Consider the following 20,833-nt stretch of genomic DNA (forward strand, 5'->3'; position numbering starts at 1 on the left):
CACCTTGCAGCTGTTAATTTTAGTTTATTGTATGTTCCATGATATGCATAAATGGTAAACCTAAAATATTCTGGGTGAAACTTGGGTCAGTATTTAAAATTTCCCTAATCCATTACCTTTTCTTTCAAAGTAAAAAGTGGAAACTGTTATTATAGTGTTCACAGAATGAGCACCATATTCTAATGGCAAATTACCTTTTTTTTTCTTTACCTCTTAGCTCCACTTATTAATTAAGGGCTTGCAATATACCTACTGTCCTAGTTTCTGGATTCCTAACATAATTTAATTCCACTACAATAATGAATTTAAATATACCATATAAGCAATCTCCCTCCTTTGACACTCATTTCCCAAATATGCTTCAGTAATAGTCAAGCTGCACAATACTAAGTCTTGAGTCTATAAATCCATGCAGTAACATGGATTACTGGAGGGGAGAGGGAGGTTGGTGCATTTTTTATTTTTCAGTACGATATTAGGCACACAATTTTTCCCCACAAACTCAGATTTTGAACCATAATTACCTGATGGTTCTGAAGCTCTGTTTTCCCCCTAGGAATCTGAGTTTAGTGGTTTCTAAGATACTCTTTTTCAGAAATATCTATGCACTGTTCTTCCAACAGTAATCTTCTCAGCTACCCTATTGGCCACCATGTGTCCCTGTCCTGGCAAAGCTCTTGGGTTACACCAGTCTGCCCTTCTTTCCTACGATTGATCCCTTTATCTTCAGACATCACCAAACATCACCAAGCATTTCTTAGAGACTTCAATGAAGTAACATCCACTGTATTTTTAATACTTTTATCCCCTTTCTGTTCAGCCATGGCATCCTCTCTGCTGTTCTGTGTGTGGATATCTGAGTGAGGTCACTGCAGACTTAAAGAGGTGCAGCAGAAAGTGCAGCAGGGCTGAGGGGGGTTCTTCTAGGAAGATCTGCTTGCAGAACTCTTTCATGCATGTGTCTGCACACACATCTCTGTGTTGATGTTTCTCTTTATGCTGCTGTTTCATTATGAGCATGATTCTGTGTTGGCACGTGGCATTTTTATCTCTTGTGCAAGATAAAAATCCACGTGGAGGTGTTGAGAACTGCAGAAGACTAATGAAAGTTTTAATATAGCTTTGTTGAAAAGTAACCTTATCGGTTTTATTAGAGTCATGTGTATCTGTTACATAAAACCCAACTGGCAGCTTGCTTCCTTCAAATTTGGCATGGAGGAGGCTATTTGATACTTCTATTTTTGTTGATCTTCAGTTCCAAACACTTTAGTAATAGCAATTGATTCTGTGCATCACATTGGGGTTGATGCTGCAGATGGCATAAAATGATTAATCAAGGCAACAAGCATAGAATATCAGTTAATATAGAAAGAACATTTTGTTTGTTTTGGGACAAATGCAAGAGTCAGACTGCATTTGGCTTATTTATACAAACAAAATGCTACATATGGCATAGCTGGTTGAGACTAGGCATCAGAGGGTCCATCCTGTCTCAGCCTCCCCATACATTAACTGTGCATTCTGAATAACTGAATTTGAAATTGCTGTGAAATGCCTTGTGATTTCATTGTGTTCTTCTGTAATTCATGAATTGGAGGTGTGGGGCTTTCTGCAACAAGCCTTTTAATGCCAAGGCCATGTCTAATGATGTTTATGTAACCTCTTTTTTAAAGGATCCAGTTCCACAGCCCCCTTAGGTATTTATATTTTTCTCTTTCAACAGCTACCTGTTTATAAAGCTTTCCTTGATTTCTTTAAGAAAAAGTAGGCTTAGAGGGTTTAGGATTTCTTCTTTTCAATTTGCATTCTTAAATAAGAACTAATTTTTATCATAATAATACCCCTTCCATTTTAGGAAACAATTTCTATGTTGAAACTTTTATCCAGGTTTGCTATCCAGCTTTTGTCTTTTCAACTAAACAAGCTAATTTCTTTCAGATTCATCAAAGGTATATCTTAGATCACATTAATTCTTTATTCTTTACACACCTTTTGTGTATAAAGGCATGTTGTCATTCACTTTGAGCAGTGAGAGAAACTTCAGTGGTATCAAGAGAATAGAGCATTTTTATTTTTTTTTATGCATGTCAGCACTTGGGTAAATAAATCATAGATCATAACTTACCATTTTGGAACTGTGTTGTATTGTTGAACCATATTGGGTTTTTGCTTTATCTGAATCTTTTTTCCCTAGATGTTTGGGGTTTTTTGGTTGTGTGTTTTGTTGGGGTCTTTTAAGAATAAGTCTTCATTCTCAGTATCTGTGGTTGATTTTCCAAGTCTTTTCAATCCTACATTACATTAAGCTCTTTCTTCTTGTATATGTAAAGTTTTCTTCTTCCTGAACTGCCATTTGTCTTTTAATCCTTCATTCTTTAGATTATCTTCCTACATTGCTCACTCAGCTAGCTAATTCTCTGTGTTTGTTGGAGTCTGTCTCTTATCCTTTTTTTACTGCTATGAAACATTCCTTTCCTTGTAAGAAAAATCACTTCTTGATCTTTCACTCTAAGTCTTTTCTCTCTCCTAGATTTACAGATAATTCTGCCTTAAAATTCAAAAATAAATTAACTGTTCTTGGCATCTTCTAGAATGAGAAATTTTCCTAACCTGCTACAAGATATTCAGTAATTATGTCTCACGTTAAAAGTTTTATCTGCATGCCCATGACCATATATATTTACAGTTATAAGTAATTTTTCTATGTTTCTGTTGTGCAATAAGCAAGTAAAAACTGACTGTCATGAGTCAGTTACAGAGAACAGAGACAGACAAGATTTCTTTTACTATCAGGGCCACATAAGAGAGGCTCACATTTCCCCTTCATTTAAAAATACAAAGAGTGAAGAAAATGTAAAAGTTAAAAATTGTTTTCTGCAGAGAAGCCAAAAAGGATGCAAGAAAAAAAAATATTAATATGATTATGAAGATTAAGAGATGCTTTTATGTAAAATTGCCCATTCTGACACAATTTTGACATCTGTATGATCACTGTGTCTAAAGTTTTTCAAAGTCCAACTTCAATTGGTTTAAAAATGCAACTTGGAAGAAAGAATTTGTATTTTAATAGAATGTATTGTATTGTATTTGTATTTTAATAGAATACAAAATATAACTAAAGTAGCACAACTGAATAATACTTTAAAAAGAATTAGCTATTATTTAGTGGCTCTAAAACTTGATAGAAATCTTAGTTTCTAAATGCTGCTTAGGCCATGTTGTAGGCAGGTTTTGAGGATTTGTCTCTTAGTAGATGGAAAGTTTTGCCAATGCACAGCCAGAAAAAGTGGACAGAAAGAAGAGTTTATAGCTGGGCTCCAAGAGGGGAAGTGCAGAACAGGAATCTCTTTAGGGGACAAGAGAATAAGGGAAGAGCTGGAACAAGCAGATGGTGGCACAAGCTGAATGCATACAGCAGTCTAAACAGATGATAGGTTAAGAAGCAAATAAAAGTTTGAAAAAATAAAGATACAGTCCATTTGGATAACAAGAAGTATGTGCTTATATATGCATGAAGCATAACAGAAGAAAGGAATGTGAAATGAGAAGTTAGAGTGCAAGTGTAGGTGAACTGTACATTTCACCCAGGCAAGTAGAAACCTTGTACAATTTCAGTGTACAGTGTAAAGGATTGATGCAGATGTTGTAAGGAGGGGATTGCTTTTTAGGAGAGAACATCAGCACATGAGATGGAGGAGCTCTGTTTGAGAAGTCTTATCCAGAGTAAGAACTAATAAATGTCACTTAGAAGGTCTTTTACTGAAGCATTTTGCAAAAAAAATGCACCCTTTATTTTGGAAAAAAAAGAAAAAAAAAACAAGGAAAAAAAGTAATCTTGCAAGTAGGGAATGAGCATGCTGGTAAAAAAAAAAATACCCCAGTCTCTACTTAGAAAGTGACTTGGATTCAGAATCCTGATTAGTCTCAAAGAAAAGGATAAAATCTCCTCTGTCATATCTCCAGGGAGTCACAGTTACATTCTCAAATTTTTGCATGGTACAGGATACAATTTAATATGCAGAATTGAATGTGCTGTAAGAATAGGTTGTCTTTAACAGAAAAATAAGAAACTGACTTTGCGAGCCTGTACGTGCACAGTAAGGGAAGTATGAGCTTCTAATTACTTAGAGGTTTTCACAAACATTTTTATAGGGCTTAGTCCTAAAAAATAGAGAAAAAAAACCAAAAAAATTATTTTTTTGCAGAAGAGAATCAGTTCCAATATGCAGTCTTTGAATTCTTATCTTATTATGTGTCTCCATTCCTCTGTTTCTATATTCAACTTCTATTTGAAGTCAGTAATTTCAGTTGAACTCAGATGCACATTAGCCTTGTATCAAATTCAAAGTAATGTATTCAGTGTTTGCTGAGGCTTAGATGGGAACTCTGTCCTTCGTAATCTCATCCTAAATCATGTGCAAACAAAAACATCTAATTCATAACGACCACAGAACCTGGAGTGCCAACTACAAATGTCTTTTTTTTTAATAATTCTGAATTTCTTTATATGTTTGTTGTTTTTCATTTTTTTACAGGGAAGAATTTGGTTTATGTGCAAATCCTTTTTTGAACTCATCACTTTAAATTGTATAATGCAGCCTGACAGTGCTGTATTCTCAATCCTATGTGTAGAAAGAAAAAAATAACCTCCATGCTTTTAGTTGCAAACTTTGTCTGTAGATGCTATTTCACTTGAAAGCAAAAAAACAAAGACAAACCCTCTAAGGCAATGTTTTTTCTATAATAAATTTCTCTGTAAGAAGCATATTTATAATTGGGGCTCAAGAGCTCTTTTTTCCTTATTTCTTTTTTTTTAAAAAAAAAAAAAAACTTTGTCAAAAATTATTTAAATTCATTTATATCACAATTTAGACTGAGAAATGGCTTATACCTTGTCACATAAATTATGATTTATTATAGTACATTTTCTCTGCTCTTCTGTTTCAGCCATTAGGAATGCAAAACTTAGACCTAAATTTACTAAGAACATTCTGGTACGAACTGTTCAATACACCAAGGCTATAGACACCCACCCCTCAAGGTATTTTACCTGTGGATTGCAGGGGAAAATCACTTGTATTTTCTTTCTGAAAATTTAATTTGTTTAACTGGTTAGAAATGCAATGCTACTGCATATCATTCATGTGTCATGATTAAATTTCTGTTTATCATTACCAGCCCACGGGATGGGTGGCAGCTGTCCCAACACACTCCATGCTTCTCACGGACAGTCCTGAGATTTCAGGTGCAGTTTGGCAAGAAGAACAGCGAGTGGGCATGAACTTCTTGAATTAATCATGAACTGTGAAGGACATTCTCTATTCCATGAGTGCACAGGAGCCTTGCTCTTTCAGCCCTGCTGGGGCACCTGCCAGCCGCTGACAGGCAGCATCGTCACTGCCTGCTTGTGGCAGCAATGGCACGTCCCACCTACGGCAGAGGCAAGGTCAGGCTGCCCTCAGCACTGTCCTGTCTGGCACTGCTGCCTTTCCATCAGCATGCAGTAGCTGGAAGATTTTTTCCACCTAGAAAAGGAAAGGGAACCAAACTTGCAGCACTTTCATCCCTTAATCTTCCTCTTCTAAGATACCGTTCTGTTCCCAGGTCAGGCTTCAAGAAACAGTATGTGAGCATGGACAAAGTCCCCTCACCTCCTTGGGTGACATATCCTTTCTAATCACTGAACCATTTTTGTTTAGAATATTCATGTTCCTGTGAGCATCAGCCAATTATAAAATTAGACTTGAAATCTGTGTAATTGATAATTCCAGACAGGGAGACTTCTTGTTAATGAGGGCTGGAAATGAGGTTACTGGAAATGAGGGTTTCTGAGGGTCCTTCCTTTTCCCACCTACCCATTTCCTTCTTCTAGTACAACTGTTTGGCATTTGAAACTGCTAAGATTCAGTCAGTTTTCCATGCTGGGAAAGAGTTGGAGGAAATGGGAGCAAAAATTGAGGAAGCAACTATACAAGACTGTTTGCGTGGGAAAGAGGAAGGCAGAATACATGATAAAAATTAGTATTTGAAATGGCATATTGAAATATTCCTTTAAATACTTGGATGATATTTGTAATACATCTTCCCTGGGATTTACAAGGACAATGAAAAAAAGAAAAGAGGGCTTAGTGTCACAATATGAACTGTAAATATCTCTGTAATTAATCCAGTCCTTTCCAGCTGCTCAGCTGCCTCAAAATGTTGTTTTGACTATCAAAGAAATGCCTAAAATGCTTTTAATCCAGAGTACAGTGGGAATTTCTCTGTCAACTCCCTTGTCTGGTTCCTGATATGGACCACCAAATTTACAAGGAATTTGCAGAAAAAAAACTGTTCTCTTCAGAGAATGCTAAATGATGAGTGTCAGGGAGAAGCAGCTTAGGGAAAGGAGGAATTTAATTGTTTTTCATTTCAACAGGGAAAATTTCCCCAAAGAAGCAAATAGATCAACTGAGTAAATAGAAGATGGGTAGTCAAAGTCATCATTCAACAGATGAATTGTTAAAAAGATGCTGGTATGTTCTTTATCTGAAGTCTGGGAGGCAGGATGAGGAGCTGGAAAATCACCTGATGCAACTGAGTGCTGTACAGGAATTTCTGAGGTGGGGTGGGTGATGAAGGCAGCCCTTGGGGTGGAAATCCTCAGAGAAGCAACCAATGTGCCCACAGCCTTTGAGCTAGGTCTACAGCTAGAGCCTTTGAGCTAGATTATTCAGTAATTTATAGGTTTAACTGAGTTAAATCTGGGAGGTTTTCAGCCTCTGCCAGCTGGCACACACCCAAAATTCTGGGACCGCTTCTGTGGCAGCAAAGAAAAGGGGAAGAGGGAAGGAGCAGTGGTTTGACTTCTGTGCTTAAGTGGGCTCTGCTGATAGAGTTGCTCTAAAGGTTGGAGAGTGGACCAAAGCACTTTTTGGCAGGGTTGACATGGGCAAATTGACCCTCAAACATAAAATTCAAGCACATCAGTGGGAAGTTCTGCTGGTGTTCTTGGGAGTGCAGCCTTTCTCTTTCTTATTGCTGTTCTTAAGCAATATGTTCTACAAAGGTAATAAAACAGAGATGATTTATACCCACACCTAGAAAATGTTGAGATCAAAAACTTCATTTTACTTGAGGAGACTGTGCAGAACACAGGAGGACACTCTGTTCTCCTCATCATTTTGTAATAATCCAGCATTAAGTTACTGTGCGCATACAAAACCACACTTGTACTTCTGTGATACTTGAGGCCCATCAAATTGTGTCTAAATGTCTAAATTAGGTAAAGAATTAAAGAATCACATAATCAGTCCATTCTATCTAATTATGATCAATTTAGCAGGGGTCAGCAGGAAATTTATACTTTCATTTTTGTATGTGTGTGGCAGCAGAGGAAGGGGCAGCAGAACACAGAACACAGCAGAACACAGAAACCCTTCTGTGAGGAAGGGTTGAGGTGCTGTGGTTCCACAAGGTGGCACTAAGAAATTGTAGAACAGTGTGACTGAATTAGTATATTGTTTTTAGGTCTGTGAGAACATTAGTTTTGAAATTTTTCAGTATAACTGCAATGGTGGTTTTACCATTAGTCTGCAGTAGAAAATATCCCTATTTTCGTGTAGGTATTTTTCTTTGTGAGGGAATGAAATAAGCTAGGGAAAAAAAAAAATAACTCTTCCATCATTTTTTTAACACTTTGCAGTTAGTAAAATATATTTCAAGGATTTATGAGAGTCACAACTTCCATGAAAATGCACCTATCATTGTATGTATGTGTTACATGTTCAGGTATAATTCTCAGTTTTTAATTCCTTTCCTGGAATAATTGTTTACAAGTACACCATGCATCAGTGTTCTTGATCCCATTTTCCCAATATATTAACACCACTAAATGGTTTGGGGCCCATAGTACCAGCATACAATAATATCCAAAATAAGTGAGATTCTCCAATAATCTCCTGATATGCAATAAGCATAATTTTTATTTTAAGATAGAAGGAGGATTAGCATTAGATTGTAATGTGAGCTAATTTTTAGAGTGTCATTATTTCTTTTTGTTATTAGGCTGTAATTACACAGACTATAATTAGACTATGAATTAATAAGCTAGCACTGCAGTTTAAAGTTTGAGGTTGAATTGTAGTGAATGAAAGATATTAATGATAGGGAAGATTGCAAATATACATGGTAAGATTGGAAGAAATTATTTGCTGTGGATAAATGTCTAAAATAGTATTTCCAGGGACCTGCTCTTTTTTTTCTTTAAACACAAGCCTCAGTTAAAAGGTTTTTCCTTTGGTTTCAAGGGGGCACTTGCATAGGTATACGCCTTGCTCAATCAGAGTATAGAGGGTCACTTATGGAAACATTTGAGTAGTGTCAAATGGATTTTCAAATCACATGGATTTATACTTTCTTCATGTCTATACATTCAAAGATGTCCAGCCTGCAATGATATTTGCATTTAAATATTTGAGAGCTAAATTCTTCTTTTCATTGTTTCTCATGTGGGTTATTTTTCCCAGATACCCAAGTCTACACATATTTTTGGAGAGCACCCACAGCAAGGGACAGATCTTAATGTAATCATAAATGTCAAAAATATAACTTGATACATATCTGCTGGTGTATGATGCCATTCTTTTTATTTCCTAATTTGACATAAAATTGTGAATTCTGCTTTCTCAGTTCTAACTTCAGAACCTTGGCACCTGACTAGGTGTCATACCCTGCTGCTTAGGTCATCTCTGTTTCTTTTTCCAGACTGCTATTAAGGGCAAAATGCATCAGAGCCTGACAGTTACATACCTACAGCCTGAATCTCCAGCTTCTGAACTTTCCTGAGCCTGGCATTCAAAGCTGGGGAAGTTATGAATGTGCTCAAACTGATAGTCATGAACTCATCCCTCTTTTGTGCAAGTACTGAACTCTCATCTGTACGTTTAGAGGCACCACTGTCCCAGTAATTTTGAAAAGCTGAGCCTTAGGGCTCTGTCAGGAGATAACCAGCCTTACTTGCAGGAGTGAACCAGACAGCTCTGTGCTAATGAATGACCCAGAGCCAAGGTGTGGGCTGGAGAAATGTCCAGTTATTCATAGCTGTAATTGTTGACAGAGCCAACAGTATGGCTCCTGGCTTGTGGCAGTCAGTTCTTTTATGTCAGTGTTTGGTTCAGTGATAGCATGAGCTAGGGCTTATTCCCAAAAACTGCTGTGATGAGATGCCCTGAGCTGGGGGCAGGCAGGGAGGGAGGATGGCACCATGGTGTAGCCCTAGAGATGTGAGCCATACTGTGCCACTTACCCTCATGGCCTGAGATGGAAAATGGATTATGCCCCATTTTATATAATTCATAAAAGATGGCTTAAGGGATCTCAAAACTGTCCTCTAGCACATGGTTTTAAGTCTTTCCCCTGGCGTTTAACTCAGAACTTCCATTAATTTTCTTGAAAACTAAATAAAACCCAAAACAACAAAATCCTAAAAAAAAAAAAATTGCATAGCATTTGCAGCTCTAACCTAAATGGTTCAGGACTGTCTCCCCAGAATTCCCAAAGTGATGTTTGGCATGTTGTTCAGCATGATGGATTATTAGCTGGAATTTAGGTGATACTCTGTATTTGGTGTATCCTATTGCCTAATCTTAGGTGGTTTCCTGATTAGTATATTGTGTTTTCAGATTCTCCTCTGAAGTTCTGTTCTGAGTTCAAATTGGTTATAAATGTCTTCTGTTCTCAGCTAACTCACAGCACAATCCAAAATCATCTTCAAATTTCTGTCCACAGATGTAAAAATGTAAGGAAAAAAATGCATTCAGTGTTTTAGCTGGAGCAGCTTGAAAACCACATAACATCTCTCTGGCCTATGGCACAAAACACAAAAATGATTAAGTGATTTACAGGCTATACTTACAAGGGATTTAGAAGACAGAATGCAAAATGGAAAATAGAAGAGTGGTTTTATGATTTTATTCAGAATGATAGGCTTCTTATATTGTGCTTTTATTTCAGATGTGTACCTATTAAATATAAACTACAAACAATTTTTCCACATATCTGATAATCTGTAAACCAATTACTGGGAAAGATAATTTCCTGGGTCATGCTGGAATTACTAAATTATTTATTCCACTTCACCACAGCTTTTTTTCTTTGTTGTATAGTAAAAAAGATTAACCAGGAGTCTTTACCTGCAGCTGTAAAGGCCATAGTAAAATGTTCTGAAATGTTACTGTCATCATGAAAACCAAATTTGAATGATTTGATGTGCTCAGTTTTTGGTCATAGTCAGTTTGTATTTTGTAGAAGAGAAAGATGCCCTCTTTGTTTTTTTATATCCTAGGCATAAAATGACAGGATTCATCTTGCCTGCATCCAATTGAGTGAATTCATTGTATCACTCTCTTGGTATCTGGTAAAATAGACATATATCTCCAAAAGTCTTAGTCTTTTCCTAAACAGAGAAATGAAGAGATGCACAGAAATTATTATTGAGAGCTCTCTCATTCCAGTAGCACAGAATTCAAGACATTTATCTGTCAAAAAATGTGTATTTCTTCTGGGACATGCAGAGCGCCTGCAGTGCTCATAGGCCTGTGACAGGGGAGTTAGGGTGTTAGGGAGTTAGGATTTTTAAGCTCTCTTCCAATGAAAACATTCAGTGATTCCACATTGCCTACACATATAGGCAGTAGCCTAAACAGCAAGTTCTTTGTGTTTAATTACCCCTTTGAATTAACTTCAGACAAGCCTTAATTTTTTGTAATACTCAAAACATGTTATACCCAAAGGAACCATCTAATTTAATCTTTCTTAATTTTATTCCAATAACAAAATGAAGAAAGAAAATATGTAAAAAGCAAACAGAATCTCTAGGGAAAACAGCCTTTTCATAGGGACCTCTTCATTTTTGTCTTCATTATGAGTCCCTTGAGTACCATTGTCCCTTAAAATCTGTAGTAGACAAAATCTTTTTTACTCACCTTGGTAGTTATGATATTCTTCCACTAGAAAGAAATACAAATAAATAGCAAATTAATTTTATAATTAGACAATGATATTTTCTTCAATAAAGCACTTCTTCCTCATTTTTGTAGCATTCATTTCTATCATTTGCTCTGATTAGGAGTTGGTTTTTTTGCATGTATTCCTTTGATGCCCTTCGTAGGTTCCTAGGATAAGCCAGGTTGCAAGTGACTTGCAGAGGTGTCTACTTCAATATCATGTCTAAGATCAGGCCAGGTTGCTCAGGGCATATCCAGTCTGGTGTTTAAAACCTCCAAGGAGGCAGATTTACAACCTTGCTGGGCAGCCTGTGCCACTCAGTTTTGCTGCTAATTAGTACATTCCTCTACTAGATACTGTAAATTGTTATAAAAAAGAATATTTTTTTTTTTTCTCCCTAAGGTTACTTTCAGTAAGGAAAATGCAGCAAATTAGTTTTGAACTCTAGCTGGAAAATAGGATTTTTATATTTCAGAACAATTTCAAGACAGTGTCTGGATGGGCTGGCAGGGCAGGCTGGTGCCCATCTCTAGTTCTCAGCTCTAAGGGTACAAGTTTTGTAGAAGTATTTTGCATGGTTCTATTGAAAATCAGAGAGCATGACAGCTCCTATTTGTTTATCTTATTTTTCCATTCGTTTTTATGCCTTTGGAAGTTGCATTTCTTTACGAAGAGAATAAATAGGTCTGCCTTGAGGCAAGGCTGCCCTTTCCCCAGGAAATGGGTTGGGGAACACAAATGTCCATCCTCTAGTGAGGGTGGTGGAGAGAAACTGTCGTGGCAAAACCACCCAGGAGCTGCAGTTTATACAGAACCCAAGAGGCTGCAGAGAGGCAGAGAGAAGGAATTATCAGGCCTCAGTGGTGATGGGAAACAACTTCTGGGGATCAAAGTCTACTTGGCAGTTTGTTTCGTTTCAGAAACCTACTTAATTGGTTGAAACCAAGCTTAAAGGACAGGCAGAGAGAGGTACTCATACCCACTGTGTCTGATCTAGTTGCTTAAAGTATTCTGAGTCATAAATTCCCTGTTAAAAGTAATTAAATGTTTGGTGCTTTTTTTTTCTTTTCTTTTTTTAAATTCAATAGCCTATTGTCTTCTTTGGAGAGATGTCTATAAGGAAAGCATATAGAGAAATACATCTCAATACTTTGGCTGACTCTGGGTCCTGTCACAGAAAATTTCAGCACAGAGGTTTTTTTGGGGTTTTTTTGTTTTGTTTTTTTTTTGCTAAAATTGGCTTGTTTAATTTGACTTGCTGACTCATTTTTCCAGCTGGTCTGTCATTCTACTCAATTCCAGATGAGGCAATAGGAAAAAGAATACTCTTTTGAATATCCCACCCTCTTGCCAAACCAAGTAACAATTAAAAACTCCAATTTTCATTGCAGTTCTTTATCTCTGTTAATTATCCAAGGAACAGTAAATCAGATATATTGTCTCCTGCTTGTTGTCAATAATTTAAATTCTAAATTCTTTATAGATTTGTTGCAGATTTAACACACTGCTGCTTTTCCCTAAATTACATAGCATTTCGCAACTTGAATCCAATTCAGTGTTTCATTTTTATGTTTGAGATCAAATGCTAGACAGTCCAGTCTAATTGACTCATGTGTTTTCTACACACAAGAGAACCCACATGACTTGGTAGCTTTTAATCCAAAAAGAAACACCAGGACTCTCAAGTATCTCATTAGTGACCATCAGTGGGGTTTTTCCATAGTTTTTGAGAAGAATCTATTCTGAATCAGTGTTTAGTGGACAATGAACTGGGAGCAATGTGAGTTCAGAAAGAACAGGAGCATGGTAGGCAGGGACCTTGTGAGCTGAGAGGTGCTAGTATAAAATAACATGGTGATAATCAGATCAGAAAAAAAACAATATTAATTAAGTAGAAGCAGAAAGATCCAGTAGGAGGATTATAGCTGTCATTTTTAAAAATATGTCAAGAGTAAAAGGGGGATGGAAAATGTGCTACAATATTAATAAAGGAGATGCAAACATGCCAGGTAAAGTCATTTTTGCACTGTCAATACTGATATTTTCAGAGTAAAATTTTTCAAGGTATTTTTCATCTGTCTTTATCTATATGAACTATAAGGATAACAATTTACCATCATGCAGGTACAGTCATTCTTTTACCTGTCTGTGTAACCAGAAATGTAATTGGCCTGACTTATTAGTGGGGAATGATGCTATATGGAGTACAAGCACTTAAATCAGTGCTCAGTGCAGCAGAATAGTTCCTTTAATTCTCCTTTTAACTGCAAAAAACAAAGGGTTTGTATGGATAAAGCAAATCAAAACATATTGTTAATTAAAAATTGCATCCAGCAAAAATCTTTGTTTGCCCTTCTTGCATACAGGGGTCAACACTAATAAAGTTTCACCATTTGCTACCTGCTGATGGATGATGTGAGGCCATTCCTACAGCTCTTCGTTAATACTTGAGCTCTGATTATGTCACACAATTTTTCTTGCCTATTTGGGAAGTGAAGATTTGGGTACTAATTGCACATGCTAAATTATGTAGTGAAAATTTTTAAAAAATAGTAATTAAAAAACTTAGCAGTGATCGGTAGTTTACAAGGAGTCAGCAGTTTTAGAGTGTATTGTTTAACGAAAACATTTCATTTCTTACAGGCTGCATGCAATTTAATTGTAGTATATTTGAATTATAAACATCAAATTCATAGAAAGGAATTTTCATTCTGATCTCATGTTGTTATCTATGGTTTTTACATTGAAGTTGTAAAGTTAAAGATCCATAAAAAAAGAGATACCTAAAAAGGAAAAGCTGTGTGACCCTTGAGCAGAGGGACATGAATATAGTGAGCAGCTCATTAAAACTGTTGGGAAAACATTTTTCCCAGCTTTTAACAGAAGCACTCAAATTTAGAGCAGAATATTCAGCTGGAACCTGAAATATAGTATTTGAAATTTTTCTGTGTGTCTGGTATGATTTTTAATATTTTTAAAGCAATACCAGGTTTTGGTTTTAATTTTTTCTAATTCAAATCAGAAAAATTTGCATGGAAAATCATTTCAGCTGAAAAGTCTGCTTTCAGTCCAAAACATTGAGAGATTCTAGTGAATTCTTCTGAAGCCATAACTCCTTACAGTTGCTGAGATAGATTAAAGTAGCATTGTGTAAAAAGAATAGAATTATGCTAAAAAAACCCACAACTTAAATGAATATCAAGAGCTGAAGGTGAAAGATCAGAAGCTTAACGATTGTCTGGAAGTCTGTTGAACTAATTTAGTAGTTTTACATAAAGAAAACTGAGTGACCAAAAGGAGAATTTTTTTCTCTTTTGTAGTATCTGATAATTTCATTTTTTATATCCTAAAAGTTCTGTTTTACACTGCTTTGAATTCTCCTGCCACACATATTCTTTTTAAGTGATTGGTAAGCATTGTAATTGATATGTTTTGTTAACTAATTTAGGAAAACCTGACGTTACAATTATCACCCAAGAATAAAAAAACTAAAAATTTAAATAGTTCATGATCCAATGTAAGACTTTTAAAGTACCAAGGCTGTGTAAAAGAGCATTCTTCTTGATTGTACTTCATGGGAGAAGTAATAGGAGTACATAAAATAACATAATCTATTATTTTTTACATCTCTCATATCTATTATGGTGACAAAAACTGGAAAATTCATAATATTCCTTTTCTATTCAACTTTATGAACAATCCAGGTATTGTTGACTTGAGGGTGAAAACTAATAAATGATATATAGTTGTTGGTTTTTATATATGCATTGGTTTTTAACTTGCACAGGTACGTGTGTTCACATTTTCTGTTGGCCAACATAATTATGACAAAGGACCCATACAGTGGATGGCCTGTGAAAATAAAGGTACTGTGTTTTTCTTTTAAACTGATCTTTAATAGAGCTTTGGATAAGTGATATCTTTGTTGTTCTGTAAAAATGGCAGATTTTTCAGCTTGGTTTTTAGCTTTATAGTATTTGTTACCAAAAGTTCCAAAAGATAATTTATTATGTAATATAAAAATGAAAATAATCACATGCAAACAAGAAACTGGTATATTTATTTCTTTATTACTTTATTTAAAACTTTATATTGCATGAAAACTACCACAGTAGTTTTTATAATAATAAGCCATTATGGTTCAGTTTTTGAGAATATTTGTTGTAATAGCCATCTATGTAAAGTTGGAACTGATGACAGATAAGAAATTAGGCAAAGCTGTTTTAAATTAAGCAGTCTGGACAAAGGGATTTTTGTTTGGTTAGTTAGCTGGTTACATTTCTTTCTGTTTTTCTCCAAAATTTACAAAGGATCAGATATTCAGATTTTTTTTTCCCTTTTTAAATGAAAATATCAAAATTATTGCTCTGATGTCTTAGTTTCTGAGAGCATTTTGTATTTTTTATTTTTATCCTGTTTTCCTTTGTAGGACAGAAAGAAAAAATAAAAAAGGTGAAAGTAAGGAAGTAAGATCTTGCCTACCTGAAATTTTTACATGAAAAATACACTCAGAAGCATTTTAAGTGTGAGAAAGAGGAGTCCCAAATATATTTTAATGTAACTGTACAACAAGGTAGCAGACAGAGAGATAGAGCATAAAATATGAAAGAAATAATAGAAAATAATAGAGATAAGTAGAAAATAAATAATTTATCAAACATTTGCTTATATTTTAAATAGAGAAATTTCCAGGCCTGACTGAAAATGTAAAACTATTTTACAAATGAGTGAAAAGCAAGAGGTGAGAGGTGAGCTGATTACAGAGTCTTGAAAATTAGGATGCCAGGGAAGGAGATATAGTCAGGCAGAAGAGTAACATAAAGCAAAGAGATAAGAGAAGAGCAAAAGATAAGAGAAAGGCATAGATAGAGGGAAAAAGAAATACTAAAAGAATCCATAGCCTGGATGAATAGCATACATAAGCATCATAACCTCATTAAACCCTTGGCATGCTGGCAAGTCATGCAGAAGATACCACAACTTCATGAAGAGCAAATTGTATTGTCAGATAATAACAGAAAATTTGTGTGACATTTGTGCTTTGAACAGATTTATTTTTATTTTTTTTTTACTAACATCTTTGTATATCAGAATACTGTGTGCATGTGACCTCCATTGTTTTAAAACAAATGAGGACCAGCTGTTTTAAAGTATAGCCACCTATGTCATCTTATTATTGAGACAAAATGATCATAATCTGTCCAAAATTCCTGTGATTATTTGTTTGCACATCCAAAGAAGCAGCTTAATTTCGTTTTCCTAAATTAAAAGATTTTGCATGCAACAAAGGAAATTACATATATCAATACTTTTATCTCTCTAATCCTCTGTCTCTTCCTTCCAATCTGACTTAAAATTTTCTTTTAAGAAAACTACTGAAGATGGATCTCAGTGCCTGGCTTGAGTCTTATTATATGAGCAGTATTGAAAATATTTTTAATTCAAATGAATGAGCAATAAAATCAGTTCTAAATAAAGACATTTCTGATGTATGTTCCCTGTGTAGGAGAAATACCCATTAGCTTTTTTTCATTTCAAAAACTAACTTATGTTTTTGTACCATGAATTCACTCTTATAGCAGACCATAGCTATTCTATATGCATTTAGCATATAATTATGTTGCTGTCACAGCATATTAAAATAAGCATTAAATGTACTTGCACATCATAGTAACTGGGATTTCATGAGTACAAACTCAGTATATGATACAGCCTTTAGCAAAACAGCCAAAAGAAACAAATGATAACTGTCACTGTTTAAGAGTAACTGCCTTGGTCTGAGCGGCACGGTGACCCAACCTATGGCCATGCATTGTGGTGACATCTACTAAAAAGTATCTAATTCATAAACAATAATTCTAATAAAATTTAGACTAGAAATTATAAACTGAATGAAATTCCTCAAGATTAAGAGGCTAGCCATCTATTACAGTAAAACAACATTATTTCTGTTTCAAATTTTAGGTTATTATTATGAAATCCCATCTATTGGAGCCATAAGAATAAACACCCAGGTAAGTGAGTTGGTCAAATCCACATGCATTTTTAACACACAGAAAGTGAAGCAGTATATGTTCTTGGACATGTTTTCTCTTAACCTCTGCTAAAATCAATTAAATTTTAAAATACAATACATTAAGGAAAGAGAAAAAAAATCAAGACTTTCTTCTGCATTTAAGGGATTATTCTCTTAAAATGTTCTACTTTTTCTTTAATGTGGTTGCAGTGAACCAGTTTAAAACGTGATCCCTTTACCCTGGCCAGCTGGCCCAGAGCAGTTTGTGTGCTGGTCACAACCCTGGTGACATTAGCATCCTCCAGAGCAGGCTGACCACGTGCACACCATGGAGTGTCTGAAGTGCTCTGTATCCTGCACAAGGACTGTGCTTTCCTCTGTTTTCCTCCCAGCCTTACATGGTCCCTCAAGCTTTGATGCTGAGACATGACAGCAATTTTATTCTAAAATTCTATAAAACCAGTCATTTTTTATAGTGTGTTTAAAGTTCACCTTCTGCCACACTTTCTGCATGATCCAAAGGGTTTGTATTACATGGAGGAGGCTGTGGATGTATATGAGGGGATAGCCCTGCTAGAGCATCTGGACTCACGTGGGTGCCCTGCTTCAATCCTGCTTTATAGCACAGGTACCTGGATTGATCCAGCACTTTTGGAAGAGACTTCACTTCTTTCCTTCAGAAGGGATGCAGGAGCATTTCAGCAGACTTGCATGTAGATAAAAAAAGGCACAGGTCTCTGGGATTATATGATGAGATGCAAACTGAAGAACAGAGTAGAAGAACATTTATTCTTTTCAGTTGTCTGAAAGTCCAGGTACTCACATGTCCAGAACAGCAGAGAAATATCATTGCAGTTCTTTGTCCTTCCAAGGCCAGCCATGACATTTTTTGGCAGAGAATAAGAATCCTTTCTTGGCTTGAATAAGAGCCTTTTGATTCTGTTAAATTCTTCCAGACACTGTCTGGCAAGATGTATCCTTAATAAGATCAGTCAAGTAGAAAAAGCTGATGACTGAAAAAAGTTTGATGGCATCTACTCCCAAATCAGTCCAGAAATCTGACATCTCATAAGACCACCAGCTTCAGCCATACTCACAAACTGAAGGAAGGCAGGAAAAAGAGGGTTTTTAACTCTGATTTTTATTATTCTAATAGAAGTTATGCAAATTGTTCCTGTAGGAGCTTAGCAAACCCAGATGTTACACCACTCACCCTCCACTGTCCACTCTTTCTTCTGGGTTGAAAGTTCTGTAATCTGCTTGTAATTTCTTGATGTCATTAGCAATTAATTTTGGATTAAAAATAGTTGTAAGTCCTGTTTTGTGGAAGGAGTGTGGTGGTTATGAGTGTGTAAGGTCTGTGTGACTGGGAGCGAAATACAAGAATTACCTTTTCAGTAAATACTGCAAACTGAAGACTGAATTATTTTGTGGTACAATTTTTAAGGAAATAAATTCTCTCCCTGTATTAGTGGTTACTTTTGATTTCCTTTTTTCCTTGATATTTTAATTTTTATTATTTAATTATTGTTTATTTTAATATTGTTTGTGCTCTTTGATCTAATAATTGCCTTTTGACAAGTTTATTACACTTTTTGGCAGGAATATCTGGATGTTTTGGGAAGACCAATGGTTTTAGCTGGAGAGCAAGCCAAACAAGTTCAATGGACAAATGTCTATCTGGATGCTCTGGTATGATCTGTGTTTATCTCTACTGAAGTAAGAATTTTAGAAAATAAGTAACTGTATGGGTTTGCTTTCCCAAGAATCCAATTTCTTACACTTCCAAACATGATATTCTTGTGTTTCTAACATCTAAACACATCAGTACAACAACATCTATGAAGAGATTTATTTATAATGTGCTGATCTTACTTGCACCTAGTATCCTTCTAAGTGTCTTGAAATTTAACAGAGAAAAACAGTTTATTCTCTGCAGACTTCAGAGCGTGGGCCACTGCTGTTCTCAGCTTAAGAACAAAGAAAAAGAAGTGAATAGTTTTCCAGTGTTGTACCTACTGCAGTAAAGGTCATTTTTTACGTTTCCGGTGAGGAATTCTTAGAATTCTTAGTTTTCTCCTTTTTTTTTTTTTTTTTGTTCCAAAGAACATTCCAGACAAAATGAAATCTATCTGTGTTACTAAGTATTTGCACAAATTTTGCACTTGGGTGGTTGTAATTGCTTGATTGCTCAAGGTGATAATTTCTTTAACTGTCCTTTAATTGGACAATGTAAATAATGGGTAAATAAACAAAAAGATACATGAAAAACTTTCTTACTGCTGAATTTATCATATTGGTCTTGTAAAACAAACATACTCAGGAAGCTACAGGAGGAAAAGTATTGTTAGCAGAAATCTAATCTCTTGCTCTGAATAACACACTTCTGAGCAACAGGGCAAAAATTACTTCCAAATGGTCATTTGGAATCACGTATTTATCCAAGTTCACGTAGTCATCTAAAGTCATGACAAAATGCACATCTTCCCCTCAGTCTGCATTTCTGTAGAATTTTTATCAACACACAATTTTTACTGTCAATATAACTGAGCATGACACAGAAGAACTAGTTTTTCTTTGAAATTTCAATGTCCAGAAGTTCATTAACCATGTTTTGTTTGTTATTTTTGAGGTACTTACTGGAAACATAAAGGATGTGATGACAAAAGTTCTTATGCTCTGTACATATCCTGTTGTAAAGCCAAAGATAGATTTGTAATTAGAAATAGAGATCTGTTTAGTCAAGTAAAATAAAAGACACCTGCAGGCATCTCTTGTGTTACTTTATACACTCAGTAGGTACATTCAGTCTTTCCTTCAAGGTTTTCTGCATTCATGTGTTACTTATGTGTGTTTGTGAGTATATAATTATATACATATGTCTGTATAACACACACAAAGGTTTTTGAAACTTCTATATTCTAAGTAGATATATACATATATGTATAATTATATGTAAATAAAGTAGGGCAATACAAGGTAAAGTACTGAGGCAAAGGCTCAGATTTGTGGACTTTCTCATCACACTTGAGACCATAAAAGCATAGGTGTATCTAACTCCCTCTGAAGCCTTTTCCTGATTCTTGGTTGTATAAGGGAGCATGTCTAAGTTGTCACATTGGTTTATTATCTTAAATTCCCTAAAATAATTCCCTCGTGTAGGGCTTACAGTTCTCCTGCTTGTGGCTTACTGGACTCATTCCTATCATTTGGCTCCTACTGTCCAGTGGCTGTTTTGTGGCTAAGATTGAGGTAATGCAGTGTAGTACATGAGGCCATATTAGTGCATAAATTCAGGTTATAAAATTCTGAAGAGGTACTTTCATTTCAGCTTGGCTTTCAGGACTGTCTTTAATAATTTGATGTATTTGTAACAATTCACACATCTTTTCTTTTTGCTTATTTCATTTTCAAGAAAATCTCTGAATTTTTAGGTACTTTTAGGTTTATCAGTTAGGCAATATTTATTCTTAATTGTTATCCTCTCTAACTGTACTTTTTTTTTTTTTTTTAGTGGGGAGATTGTTTTGTACCCCATACTGTTTCATTATGTATCTTTTCAATCAATTTAGAAAAAAAATGTCCTTTCTACTGATTCATCTTTATTTCTCTTATTTTCCTACAAAATCCACTTCACTTTGCTTGTAACTTTACTAACCCTGACCTCATCACCTTTCATTTTTACACAAATGTAAGTTCATGAAAGATAGTTTAAAATTCAAAAAGGCGCTACTAGACTGGGAAAATAGAGAACAGATTGCACCAGACTGGATTCATATACTGTTCTAGCTTTTTTTTTTTTTTTTTTTTTTTTCCAAATGAAACATAAGG

At 35.3% G+C, this 20,833-nt stretch overlaps 1 protein-coding gene across 6 annotated transcripts in view; it reads left to right on the plus strand.

Annotated features, from left to right (window-relative positions):
• Positions 1 to 20,833, plus strand: part of CACNA2D1 (calcium voltage-gated channel auxiliary subunit alpha2delta 1) — a 361,272-nt gene that overhangs the window by 289,539 nt on the left and 50,900 nt on the right. For all 6 annotated transcript variants that reach the window (XM_086886615.1, XM_086886616.1, XM_086886617.1 and 3 more), the window contains exons 13-15: positions 14,774 to 14,852; positions 16,951 to 17,000; positions 18,605 to 18,694. In XM_086886615.1, coding sequence (XP_086742741.1) covers positions 14,774 to 14,852; positions 16,951 to 17,000; positions 18,605 to 18,694 — 219 coding nt within the window. The remainder of the gene's footprint in view (positions 1 to 14,773; positions 14,853 to 16,950; positions 17,001 to 18,604; positions 18,695 to 20,833) is intronic.

This window comes from Cyanistes caeruleus, chromosome 4 (genome assembly GCF_971803275.1).
Source record: "Cyanistes caeruleus chromosome 4, bCyaCae1.hap1.1, whole genome shotgun sequence".
In the NCBI taxonomy this organism is placed as follows: domain Eukaryota; kingdom Metazoa; phylum Chordata; class Aves; order Passeriformes; family Paridae; genus Cyanistes; species Cyanistes caeruleus.